We start from the raw sequence: 12,955 nt of genomic DNA, 5'->3' as shown, positions 1-12,955 counted from the left end.
CCCCCCCCCCCCAAGGTTTGGGATCTCTTCTGATTTGGCTAAAGCATATTTTCCTGGGGTTGTTGCCATCCTTTTAGTATTTTACTTGTTCCTTCATATACTCTTATCTGGACAAAATGACAAGGCGGAAAAATTCACCACAAAAAAAAAGAACAAGAGGCAGTAACAAAGGCTAGGGACCTAATCAATACAGACATTGGTAATATGTCAGATCTAGACTTCAGAATGATGATTCTCAAGGTTCTAGCCGGGCTCGAAAAAGGCATGGAAGATATTAGAGAAACCCTCTCGGGAGATATAAAAGCCCTTTCTGGAGAAATAAAAGAACTAAAATCTAATCAAGTTGAAATAAAAAAAGCTATTAATGAGGTGCAATCAAAAATGGAGGCTCTCACTGCTAGGATAAATGAGGCAGAAGAAAGAATTAGCGATATAGAAGACCAAATGACAGAGAATAAAGAAGCTGAGCAAAAGAGAGACAAACAGCTACTGGACCACGAGGGCAGAATTCGAGAGATAAGTGACACCATAAGACGAAACAACATTAGAATAATTGGGATTCCAGAAGAAGGAGAAAGAGAGAGGGGAGCAGAAGGTATATTGGAGAGAATTATTGGAGAGAATTTCCCCAATATGGCAAAGGGAACAAGCATCAAAATCCAGGAGGTTCAGAGAACCCCCCTCAAAATCAATAAGAATAGGTCCACACCCCGTCACCTAATAGTCAAATTTACAAGTCTTAGTGACAAAGAGAAAATCCTGAAAGCAGCCCGGGAGAAGAAGTCTGTAACATACAATGGTAAAAATATTAGATTGGCAGCAGACTTATCCACAGAGACCTGGCAGGCCAGAAAGAGCTGGCATGATATATTCAGAGTACTAAACGAGAAAAACATGCAGCCAAGAATACTATATCCAGCTAGGCTATCATTGAAAATAGAAGGAGAGATTAAAAGCTTCCAGGACAAACAAAAACTGAAAGAATTTGCAAACACCAAACCAGCTCTACAGGAAATATTGAAAGGGGTCCTCTAAGCAAAGAGAGACCCTAAAACTAGTAGATCAGAAAGGAACAGAAACAATATACAGTAGCAGTCACCTTACAGGCAATACAATGGCACTAAATTCATATCTCTCAATAGTTACCCTGAATGTTAATGGGCTAAATGCCCCAATCAAAAGACACAGGGTATCAGAATGGATAAAAAAACAAAACCCATCTATATGTTGCCTACAAGAAACTCATTTTAAACCCGAAGACACCTTCAGATTTAAAGTGAGGGGGTGGAAAAGAATTTACCATGCTAATGGACATCAGAAGAAAGCAGGAGTGGCAATCCTTGTATCAGATCAATTAGATTTTAAGCCAAAGACTATAATAAGAGATGAGGAAGGACACTATATCATACTCAAAGGATCTGTCCAACAAGAAGATCTAACAATTGTAAATATCTATGCCCCTAACGTGGGAGCAGCCAACTATATAAACCAATTAATAACAAAATCAAAGAAACACATCAACAATCATACAATAATAGTAGGGGACTTTAACACTCCCCTCACTGAAATGGACAGATCATCCAAGCAAAAGATCAACAAGGAAATAAAGGCTTTGAATGACACACTGGACCAGATGGATATCACAGATATATTCAGAACATTTCATCCCAAAGCAACAGAATACACATTCTTCTCTAGTGCCCATGGAACATTCTCCAGAATAGATCACATCCTCGGTCCTAAATCAGGTCTCAACCGGTATCAAAAGATTGGGATCATTCCCTGCATGTTTTCAGACCACAATGCTCTAAAGCTAGAACTCAATCACAAGAGGAAATTTGGAAAGAACCCAAATACATGGAGACTAAACAGCATCCTTCTAAAGAATGAATGGGTCAACCAGGAAATTAAAGAAGAATTGAAAAAATTCATGGAAACAAATGATAATGAAAATACAAAGGTTCAAAATCTGTGGGACACAACAAAGGCAGTCCTGAGAGGAAAATATATAGCGGTACAAGCCTTTCTCAAGAAACAAGAAAGGTCTCAGGTACACAACCTAACCCTACACCTAAAGGAGCTAGAGAAAGAACAAGAAAGAAACCCTAAACCCAACAGGAGAAAAGAAATCATAAAGATCAGAGCAGAAATCAATGAAATAGAAACCAAAAAAACAATAGAACAAATCAACGAAACTAGGAGCTGGTTCTTTGAAAGAATTAATAAGATTGATAAACCCCTGGCCAGACTTATCAAAAAGAAAAGAGAAAGGACCCAAATCAATAAAATCATGAATGAAAGAGGAGAGATCACAACTAACACCAAAGAAATACAGACAATCATAAGAACATATTATGAGCAACTCTATGCCAACAAATTTGACAATCTGGAAGAAATGGATGCATTCCTAGAGACATATAAACTACCACAACTGAACCAGGAAGAAATAGAAAGCCTGAACAGACCCATAACCAGTAAGGAGATTGAAACAGTCATCAAAAATCTCCAAACAAACAAAAGCCCAGGGTCAGACGGCTTCCCGGGGGAATTCTACCAAACATTTATGGAAGAACTAATTCCTATTCTCCTGAAACTGTTCCAAAAAATAGAAATGGAAGGAAAACTTCCAAACTCATTTTATGAGGCCAGCATCACCTTGATCCCAAAACCAGACAAGGATCCCATCAAAAAAGAGAACTACAGACCAATATCCTTGATGAACACAGATGCAAAAATTCTCACCAAAATACTAGCCAATAGGATTCAACAGTACATTAAAAGGATTATTCACCACGACCAAGTGGGATTTATTCCAGGGCTGCAAGGTTGGTTCAACATCCGTAAATCAATCAATGTGATACAACACATTAATAAAAGAAAGAACAAGAACCATATGATACTCTCCATAGATGCTGAAAAAGCATTTGACAAAGTACAGCATCCCTTCCTGATCAAAACTCTTCAAAGTGTAGGGATAGAGGGCACATACCTCAATATTATCAAAGCCATCTATGAAAAAACCATCGCAAATATTATTCTCAGTGGAGAAAAACTGAAAGCATTTCTGCTAAGGTCAGGAACACGGCAGGGATGTCCGTTATCACCACTGCTATTCAACATAGTACTAGAAGTCCTAGCCTCAGCAATCAGACAACAAAAAGAAATTAAAGGCATCCAAATCGGCAAAGAAGAAGTCAAACTATCACTCTTCGCAGATGATATGATACTATATGTGGAAAAGCCAAAAGACTCCACTCCAAAACTGCTAGAACTGGTACAGGAATTCAGTAAAGTGTCAGGATATAAAATCAATGCACAGAAATCAGTCGCATTTCTCTACACCAACAACAAGACAGAAGAAAGAGAAATTAAGGAGTCCATCCCATTTACAATTGCACCCAAAACTATAAGATACCTAGGAATAAACCTAACCAAAGAGACTAAGAATCTATACACAGAAAACTATAAAGTACTCATGAAAGAAATTGAGGAAGACACAAAGAAATGGAAAAATGTTCCATGCTCCTGGATTGGAAGAATAAATATTGTGAAAATGTCTATGCTACCTAAAGCAATCTACACATTTAATGCAATTCCTATCAAAGTACCATCCATTTTTTTCAAAGAAATGGAACAAAGAATCCTAAAATTTATAGGGAACCAGAAAAGACCGCGAATAGCCAAAGGAATATTAAAAAAGAAAGCCAAAGTTGGTGGCATCACAATTCCAGACTTCAAGTTCTACTACAAAGCTGTCATCATCAAGACAGCATGGTACTGGCACAAAAACAGACACATAGATCAATGGAACAGAATAGAGAGCCCAGAAATAGACCCTCAACTCTATGGTCAACTAATCTTCGACAAAGCAGGAAAGAATGTCCAATGGAAAAAAGATAGCCTCTTCAATAAATGGTGTTGGGAAAATTGGACAGCCACATGCAGAAAAATGAAATTGGATCATTTCCTTACACCACACACGAAAATAGACTCAAAATGGATGAAGGACCTCAATGTGAGAAAGGAATCCATCAAAATCCTTGAGGAGAGCACAGGCAGCAACCTCTTCGACCTCAGCCGCAGCAACATCTTCCTAGGAACATCGCCAAAGGCAAGGGAAGCAAGGGCAAAAATGAACGATTGGGATTTTATCAAGATCAAAAGCTTTTGCACAGCAAAGGAAACAGTTAACAAAACCAAAAGACAACTGACAGAATGGAAGAAGATATTTGCAAACGACATATCAGATAAAGGGCTAGTGTCCAGAATCTATAAAGAACTTAGCAAACTCAACACCCAAAGAACAAATAATCCAATCAAGAAATGGGCAGAAGACATGAACAGACATTTCTGCAAAGAAGACATCCAGATGGCCAACAGACATATGAAAAGGTGCTCCATATCGCTCGGCATCAGGGAAATACAAATCAAAACCACAATGAGATACCACCTCACACCAGTCAGAATGGCTAAAATTAACAAGTCCGGAAATGACAGATGCTGGTGAGGATGCGGAGAAAGGGGAACCCTCCTACACTGTTGGTGGGAATGCAAGCTGGTGCAACCACTCTGGAAAACAGCATGGAGGCTCCTCAAAATGTTGAAAATAGAACTACCCTATGACCCAGCAATTGCACTGCTGGGTATTTACCCTAAAGATACAAACGTAGTGATCCCAAGGGGCACGTGCACCCGAATGTTTATAGCAGCAATGTCTACAATAGCCAAACTATGGAAAGAACCTAGATGTCCATCAACAGACGAATGGATAAAGAAGATGTGGTATATATACACAATGGAATACTATGCAGCCATCAAAAGAAATGAAATCTTGCCATTTGCGACGACGTGGATAGAACTAGAGGGTATCATGCTTAGCGAAATAAGTCAGTCGGAGAAAGACAACTATCATATGATCTCCCTGATATGAGGGAGAGGAGATGCAACGTGGGGGTTAAGGGGATAGGAGAAGAGTAAATGAAGCAAGATGGGATTGGGAGGGAGATAAACCATAAGTGACTCTTAATCTCAGAAAACAAACTGAGGGTTGCTGGGGGGAGGGGGGTTGGGGGGGTGGGGTTATTATGGACATTGGGGAGGGTATGTGCTATGGTGAGTGCGGTGAGGTGTGTAAACCTGGCGATTCACAGACCTGTACCCCTGGGGGAAAAACATATATGTTTATAAAAAATAAAAAAAAAATCTCTTCCTACTTTAAATATGGTTCAAAAACATAACTTTTGTTTCCATTAATGATAGAGGGATGGAATTTACCCTGCCATAGTAAATAGTAACATACCCTAGTATTTACCCATAGTAATTTACCCTGCTTTATTTTGCCTAGGAAGCTAGGCAAAATAGCAACCATTTTCAGATATTAGACAGCAGGCATTCAAGAGAGGGAGTTCTGAGAGAGGGGAAGCAAGTAAGTGAGCCCTTTAATTTCCCCAGTGTAATGCCTGGAGGCAGTTTCCAGGCCTCAGCCCAGACAGGAGGAACCTACACAGAGTTTTCAGGGGGCATTTTCAGGAAGTTGGGGACGAGGACTGGAAGTTCAGGGAGGCAAAGAAAACTGGAATTTTCTCATCGAGTACCAGAGAGGAGAAAATAGCACACAGAAAGAGCTCAAGAGATCTGTAGAATGATCTCTCAAGTCTTTGGCTAAGTACTGATCTGTGTGCATGTAGGGAGAAGAAATTCTCAAGGCTTGGGAGAGAATCACTGAAAAGTCAAACAACTGCAAGAGCTCATATAGGGCTAGAAACAGGGTGTGTTCCTAACAGCCAAAGTGGAAAGACTTCATAATACATGAGGCATCTGGCAGAATTCTTCAAGGGTACTGCCTAAAGTAGAGTTTAAATAAGCCTAAAGGCCATTTTGGACTCATCCTTGCAAAGCTTTTTTAAAAGGAAGCCTTGAAAGGATCCAACCCGATTCTGAGTAACTATTTATGTATGTATGTATGTATGTATGTATGTATTTGACAGATAGAGATCACAAGTAGGCAGAGAGGCAGGCAGAGGCAGGGCGGGGGGAAGAAGGCTCCCCGCTGAGCAGAGAGCCCGACTCGGGGCTCGATCCCAGGACCCTGGAATCATGACCTGAGCCGAAGGCAGAGGCTTTAACCCACTGAGCCACCCAGGTGCCCCAGATTCTGAGTAACTTAACTGCATCCCAGAACAAAGCCTGACATGGTTTAAAGGAATACAACAAAAATTCAGCAAATGATAACATAAAAGTCACTATGCCCAGTCATGCAAAAAAGCAGAAAATATAACCCATAACTAGGGGGTAAGAAGCAATCAATATAAAGAGATCCAGAAACAACAGAAATGTGCAAATTAGCAGATAAAAACATTAAAACAGCTACTGTAAATATGTTCCATATGTTCAAGAAGGTAGAAGAAAACATGTATCATGAAGAAACCAAGGAGATAAGAAGACCTGCTTAGAAGTTCTAGGAATGAAAAATGCAAAGTAGAAAAGAAAAATGACCTGTGATGTGGCTGACAGCAGGTGACACAGCAGATCAGTGATTCTGAAGATAGTAATAGGAACTATCCAAAAGGAAGCAGAGAAAAAGACTACAAAAGAAAAAAAAAACAATAAAAACAAACAGAAACCAGGATGGAGCCATCAGTGTGCTGTGGGACAATATCAAGCAGATTAACATACAAACGAAAGGGGTCCCAGAAGAAGGGGGGAAGGTCAGAAAAAATATTAAGAAACAGTGGCCAAAACTTTTCCCAATTTGATTAAAATAATACACCCACAGATCCAAGAAGCTCAACAAACCCCTAAACACAAGGAAACCAGGGAGAAAACCACACCAAGACACATCACAAATTCCTGAAAACCAGTGATAAAGTCTTAAAATCAGCAGGGGTGTGTGTGTGTCTGTGTGTGTGTGTGTGTGATGGGGGAAGACCTGTTACAGAAGAACAAAGACAAGAATGACAACAATTCTCAGAAACTATGCAAGTCTGGAGGCAACACAAGATCTTTAAGGTACTGAAAGAAAAGCTATCAATCTAGAATTTGATACTGAGAGAAAATGTCAAAATAAACACTTTTACATATAAACAAAAGCTGGAAGAACTAATTGCCAGCAGGATTATACTACAAGAAATATTAAAGTTCTTTAGGGAGAAAAAAATTACACCAGATGGATATTTGGATCTACACAAAGGAATAAAAAAGCACCAGAAATAGTAAATATTTAGGCAAATATAAGTGACTTTTTTCTTGTTTTAAATCTCTTTAAAAATTATTTAAGTACAAAAGAAGGCAGGAAAAAAACGTTAAAAGAAAGAACAGATAGGACAAATTGAAGACAAACAGTAAAAATCAGATTTAAATGTGGCTCATGTTCTTTAAAAATAAACTGTGGATTCCTAACTCAATAAATTTGTTTTGTTTTTTGAACAAAAGGTAGTAGAAGAATGACAAAATTGTAAACTGAGGCACCACATGAAGAAAAAAAAATGTTATGAGTTGTTATAGTTCCTGGCACATAAACTGACTTTTTAAGACTAAAAAAAAAAAAAAAAAAGTATACCCAAATTCCATTTTTCCTATCACTCATGTCTATCCTCCCCTCACAAAACAAGTGAGTGAACAAACAAAATCCCTCAAAACAAAAAAGCTGACTTAAGTTCTCTGACTCAGGAGATAGGAATGCCAGCAGAAATTCTCAGTTCCTTTTGTCAATTCCCTCAACTGGTGACCATGGAGAAGGTTTCAGACTCCTCTCCTTCAGTTTCTTTATATGCTGTTACAGTGACCAAGATACTCTATCAAATTGTGCCCTGAGAACCCTCCAACACTGTTGGTGGGAATGCAAGCTGGTGCAACCACTTTGGAAAACAGCATGGAGGTTCTTCAAAAAGTTGAAAATAGAAGTACCCTATGACCCAGCAATTGCACTACTGGGTATTTACCCTAAAGATACAAACGTAGTGATCCGAAGGGGCACGTGCACCTGAATGTTTATAGCAGCAATGTCAACAATAGCCAAACTATGGAAAGAACCTAGATGTCCATCAACAGATGAATGGATAAAGAAGATGTGGTATATATACACAATGGAATACTATGCAGCCATCAAAAGAAATGAAATCTTGCCATTTGTGATGACGTGAATGAACCTAGAGGGTATTATGCTTAGTGAAATAAGTCAATCAGAGAAAGACAACTATCATATGATCTCCCTGATATGACGAAGTGGAGATGCAACGTGGGGAGTTTGGGGGGTAGGAAAAGAATAAATGAAACAAGATGGGATCAGGAGGGAGACAAACCATAAGAGACTCTCAATCTCACAAAACAAACTGAGGGTTGCTGTGGGGAGGGGGTTGGGAGAGGGTGGTGGGGTTATGGACATTGGGGAGGGTATGTGCTATGGTGAGTGCTGTGAAGTGGGTAAACCTGGCAGTTGACAGACCTGTACCCTTGGGGCTAATAATACATTATATGTTTATAAGAAAATTTAAAAAAAATTGTGCCCTGAGATACACAATTTGACTTGAATCAGTTATATTTGGCAAATGTAACATTTTCCACTTAATGAAAGTCTTTGCTTAGATAACCTCTCAGCAACATTTCATTTTCTTTTCCTACTCCAAAATCATTAGTCATCTGGTTAATATTGAAAAGTCTTATTTTTTTAAATTGTTTTTTAAAAAAATTTTTGTTTGAATTCCAGTTAATTACCACACAGTGTACAATACAGTGATTCAACAGTTCCATACATCACCTGGTGCTCAGGTGTTCCTCATGACAAGTGCACTCCTTAATCCCCATCATCTTCCTCCACCTTCCTCCCCTCTGGTAACTATCAGTTTGTTCTCTATAGTTAAGAGCCTGTTTCTTGGTATGGCTCTCTCTCCCCTCTGTCCCACCCCTCGCTCATTTGTTGTTGTTGTTGTTGTTGTTGTTGTTTTCTTAAATTCCACATGAGTGCAATCATAAGGTATTTATTTGTCTTTCTCTGATGACTTCTTTCGCATGGCATTGTACTCTCTAGCTCCACAGGGTCATTGCAAATGGTAAGATTTCATTCTTTTTTATCGCTGAGTAATAGTCCATTGTGTATATATACACCACATCTTCCTCATCCATTCATCAACTGATGGACCCTTGGGCTGCTTCCATATCTTGGCTACTGTAAATAACGCTGCTACACAGGGATGCATGTATCCTTTTCAATTAGTGTTTGTGTATTCTTTGGGTAAATACCCAGTAGTGTGACTGCTGGATAGTTCTACTTTTAACTTTTTGAGGAACCTCCATACTGTTTTCCAGAGTGGCTACACCAGTCTGGGTTCCCACCAACAGTGCTGAAGGGTTCCTTTTTCTCCACATCTTCGCCAACACCTGTTGTTTCTTGTGTTTTTGATTTTAGCCATTCTAATAAGTTTGAGGTAATATCGCATTATAGTTTTGATTTATAGGAAAAGAGTCTTTTATGTTCTGTAGAACATAATCAAATATTTTTAGGTTTTTATTTTCAAGCTTTACCAAAATATAATTGACATATTAAATTGTGTAATTTCAAGGTGTACAATATGATAATTAGATATATGTATATATTGTGAAATGATTACAATAGGGTCAATAACACATTTATCACCTTATATAATTATAATTTTGAGTGTGAGCGGTGAGAACATTTAAGATGTACTCTCAGCATTTTCAAGTATATAACACAGTACTGTTAATTATAGTAACTATGCTTTGTATCCCCTGAACTTATTCATCTTTTTTTTTTTTTTTTTTTGGATTTTATTTACTTATTTGAGAGAGGAAGAGAGAGAACATTAGCAAGGTGAGGGGCAGAGGGAGAACTAGACTCCCTGCTGAGCAGGGAGCCTTATATGGGACTTGACCCTGGGACCCCAGGATCATGACCTGAGCCAAAGGCAGACACTTAACTGACTGAGCCACCCAAATGCCCCCAGAGCTAATTCATTTTATCACTACAAGTTTGTACCCTTCGTCCAACATCTCCCTATTTCCCCTAGCCCACAGCATCTCCCTGTTTCCCCTAACCCACAGACCCAGGCAACCACCATTGGACAATTAGGTTATCTTCCTGTCTTTGCTGTTGTGAAAATGCTCTGAGATAATGATTTCATTTCCTTTGGCTATATCCTCAGAAGTAGGATTGCTGGATCATATATGGTAGTTCTATTTTTAATTTTTTGAGGAACCGCCATGCTGTTTTCCATCGCGGCTGTTCAAATAGTATTTTTGGAAAAAGTAATCCTAAGTATCAGCCCTGAAAGGATACACAGATGAACAAAGTGCTTTCTGTCCTTCAGGGAATATAGAAAAACTCAGGAAGCTATTCATTAAAACAATCATTCTTGCCTTTTCACACTTCTCATGTCCTCTTAAACAGACCTGATGGTATGCAAGATGAATTCTATTCACAAGATGATGAATATATTTATATTAAAGACAATCTAAGTAGGAGCCCTAGTAACTTAGAATTCTTTCTTGGAGCAAACAGATATTTAATGTAGGGGAAGACTAAATTGATTTGCTAAATTTTTCAAGATACACCAATGTAACTTCCTGTTTAAGTCTCCAACAACAATAAGCCAATGTGGCAATAATAATCAGGGGACATTTAAAGAGGCTAAAATTCTTTAGGGCTTCCTACTTAGTTTTGTACTAATTATTTTGCTAGAGTGTCAATTTTTTTTTTTTTTTTTTTTGCATTCAAATAACCAGAAACTAAAAGTACTATAAACGGGTCTTTAGTTATGATTTCTAATTCAAATAGGGATTTTGCTTCTTTAGCAAATATCTCAACTTAATAAGACCTGTAGATATGGAACTAATGTACTCTTGAATGTTCAAGAATGGAGAAAATTTCTGATTACTTACTCTTTATTTTTTAAGATTTTATTTACTTATTTGAGAGAGAGCAAAAGCAGTGGGAGAGGCTGAGGGAGAAGCAAACTCCTAACAGAGCAGGGAGCCCAATGCAGAACTCGATCCCAGGGCACCAGGATCATGATCTGAGTCGAAGACAGATGCTTAACCAACTGAGTCACCCAGGTGCCCCATTACCTACTCTTTTAATAAGAAAAAATTTCCTGCGAGAATTCTTCCTCTCACCACATCATTAAACCCTTCTCGCCTGGTTGCAGCATACATGGCTTCAGTAGACACATTGATGTCACACCTATGACCTAAAAACAAAAAAGAGATAAACATTATTTGAAAAGGAAGTAAAGTTTTGGCTGAAAAGCAAGTGCAGATTCACATTTCTGACCAATATTAAAATTTTGGGAGACTGTCCTTAGTGGCTCCTCTTCTTTATCTCCTAAGAATCAAGGAGAGAGGAGAAAATAACTAAGAAGGAAACTTCATTTGTTCACCTCCTCATCCCTCCCTCTCTCATTCCCTCCTTCCATCCAAATATCTACCGAACTCCTACCATGTGCCAGGAACTACATTTGACAGACTGAGAATATAAGGATAAGACACTATTCCTGTAAAATAGTCACATTTCAGAGAGGGAAGCCAAACATACAGAGATATTTATGATGAACAGTGTAAGCAGAAGACTAAATGACAAAGGTAAGACGATTCACTGGTTTACTTATCTAAATCATTAACCTTATCTCTGGGGATTTTTTTTGGTCACGAATAAGTGAAACTACCAAATGTTGGACACAACTACCTTAAAAATCCCAAACACAGCCATCTTACCATATTCTAGCCCATCAAATCTTGCCATATTCGATGCCACTTCCGATGTACACAATACGTGGTAGCAGACAATTGAATAACTGGTGTGAGGCAGGGACACTTCAATTACGTTGGCCCCCTCAGACTCAAAGAGGTTAGCAGCTTTGGACCAAAAAGATCGCACTTCACCTGATAATTCTGGTGCAAGATATTCCTTATTGGAAAAAGTCAAGATATGGAAATTAGAACATCTGTATAGATGGTTTCATACAAATATGTACTTTAGGACCTTTGGCAGTACATTAGAAAATCTGATTAAATTGCTAGTAGGTAGCTAGAGAGACCGAATTAATTTAAGAGGGCTTACAGCATGACAAGCACTATACTAGTTATTTATGAGAGATGAGATATTAAACAATAATATCAATATTAACAATATTAAATACTAACAATATTAAAGATGAGAGAAATGGCTGGAGACCCCGTATGTGTTAAATGTTCATTATCAGATACTCTGCTAGATGCTTTTCAAAGGTTCTCTAACTTAATGCTTTTGCAGAAACTTTTGTATAAGGAGTCTCAGGTTGAACATTTTTTTTTTTTAAGTAGGCTCCACCGTGGAGCCTAGCAGAGGGCTTGAATTCATGACCCTGAGATCAAGACCTGGGCTGAGATCAAGAGTTGGATGTTTACCTGACTGAGCCACCAGGTGCCCCCTTCATTTAATGCTTTTTTTAAAAAAATATATTTATTTATTTGACAGCAGGAGGGATTACAATTAGGAAGAGAGGCGGACAGAGAGAGGGGGAAAGCAGGCTCCCCGCTGGGCAGGAAGCCCGATATGGGGCTCGATCCCAGGACCCTGAGATCATGACCTGAGCTGAAGGCAGAGGCTTAACCCACTGAGCCACCCAGGTGCCCCAAGGATCTAGGATTCTAAACTAGGTCTCTTTCTACAACCTATGCTCTCTCTAAATCCTTAAAGGAAGGCACAGCTATTATCTTAATTGAAATTTTTAAAGAAAGTATTTCTCTACAGCGGTGATCTCAATTGGGGGCAATTTTATCCCCTTTGTCTCAATCAGAGGATGTTTGGTAATATCTGCATACATTTTTGTTTGTGGGGTTGTGCTGTTTGTGGGGAACCACTGCTTCCAAGGCTAAAGGCCAGTGACACTGCTAAGCATCTTACGATGCACAGCGCAGTGTCCCACAACAAAGAATTATCCAAACAATCAACTGTTAAGCTTAA

General features: G+C 38.7%; 1 protein-coding gene across 1 annotated transcript in view; it reads right to left on the bottom strand.

The window, feature by feature from the left end:
- QRSL1 (glutaminyl-tRNA amidotransferase subunit QRSL1) overlaps positions 1-12,955 on the bottom strand; it is a 43,818-nt gene that overhangs the window by 10,448 nt on the left and 20,415 nt on the right. Inside the window, exons 8-9 of the mRNA XM_032858239.1 lie at positions 11,725-11,917; positions 11,084-11,201 (exon numbers count right to left, since the gene is read on the bottom strand). Coding sequence (XP_032714130.1) covers positions 11,084-11,201; positions 11,725-11,917 — 311 coding nt within the window. The remainder of the gene's footprint in view (positions 1-11,083; positions 11,202-11,724; positions 11,918-12,955) is intronic.

Source organism: Lontra canadensis, unplaced genomic scaffold (genome assembly GCF_010015895.1).
Source record: "Lontra canadensis isolate GAN:19392208 unplaced genomic scaffold, GSC_riverotter_1.0 scaffold14, whole genome shotgun sequence".
NCBI lineage: Eukaryota > Metazoa > Chordata > Mammalia > Carnivora > Mustelidae > Lontra > Lontra canadensis.
The sequence above is the reverse complement of the archived record's forward strand: the minus strand, read 5'-3'. Positions and strand labels throughout refer to the sequence as shown.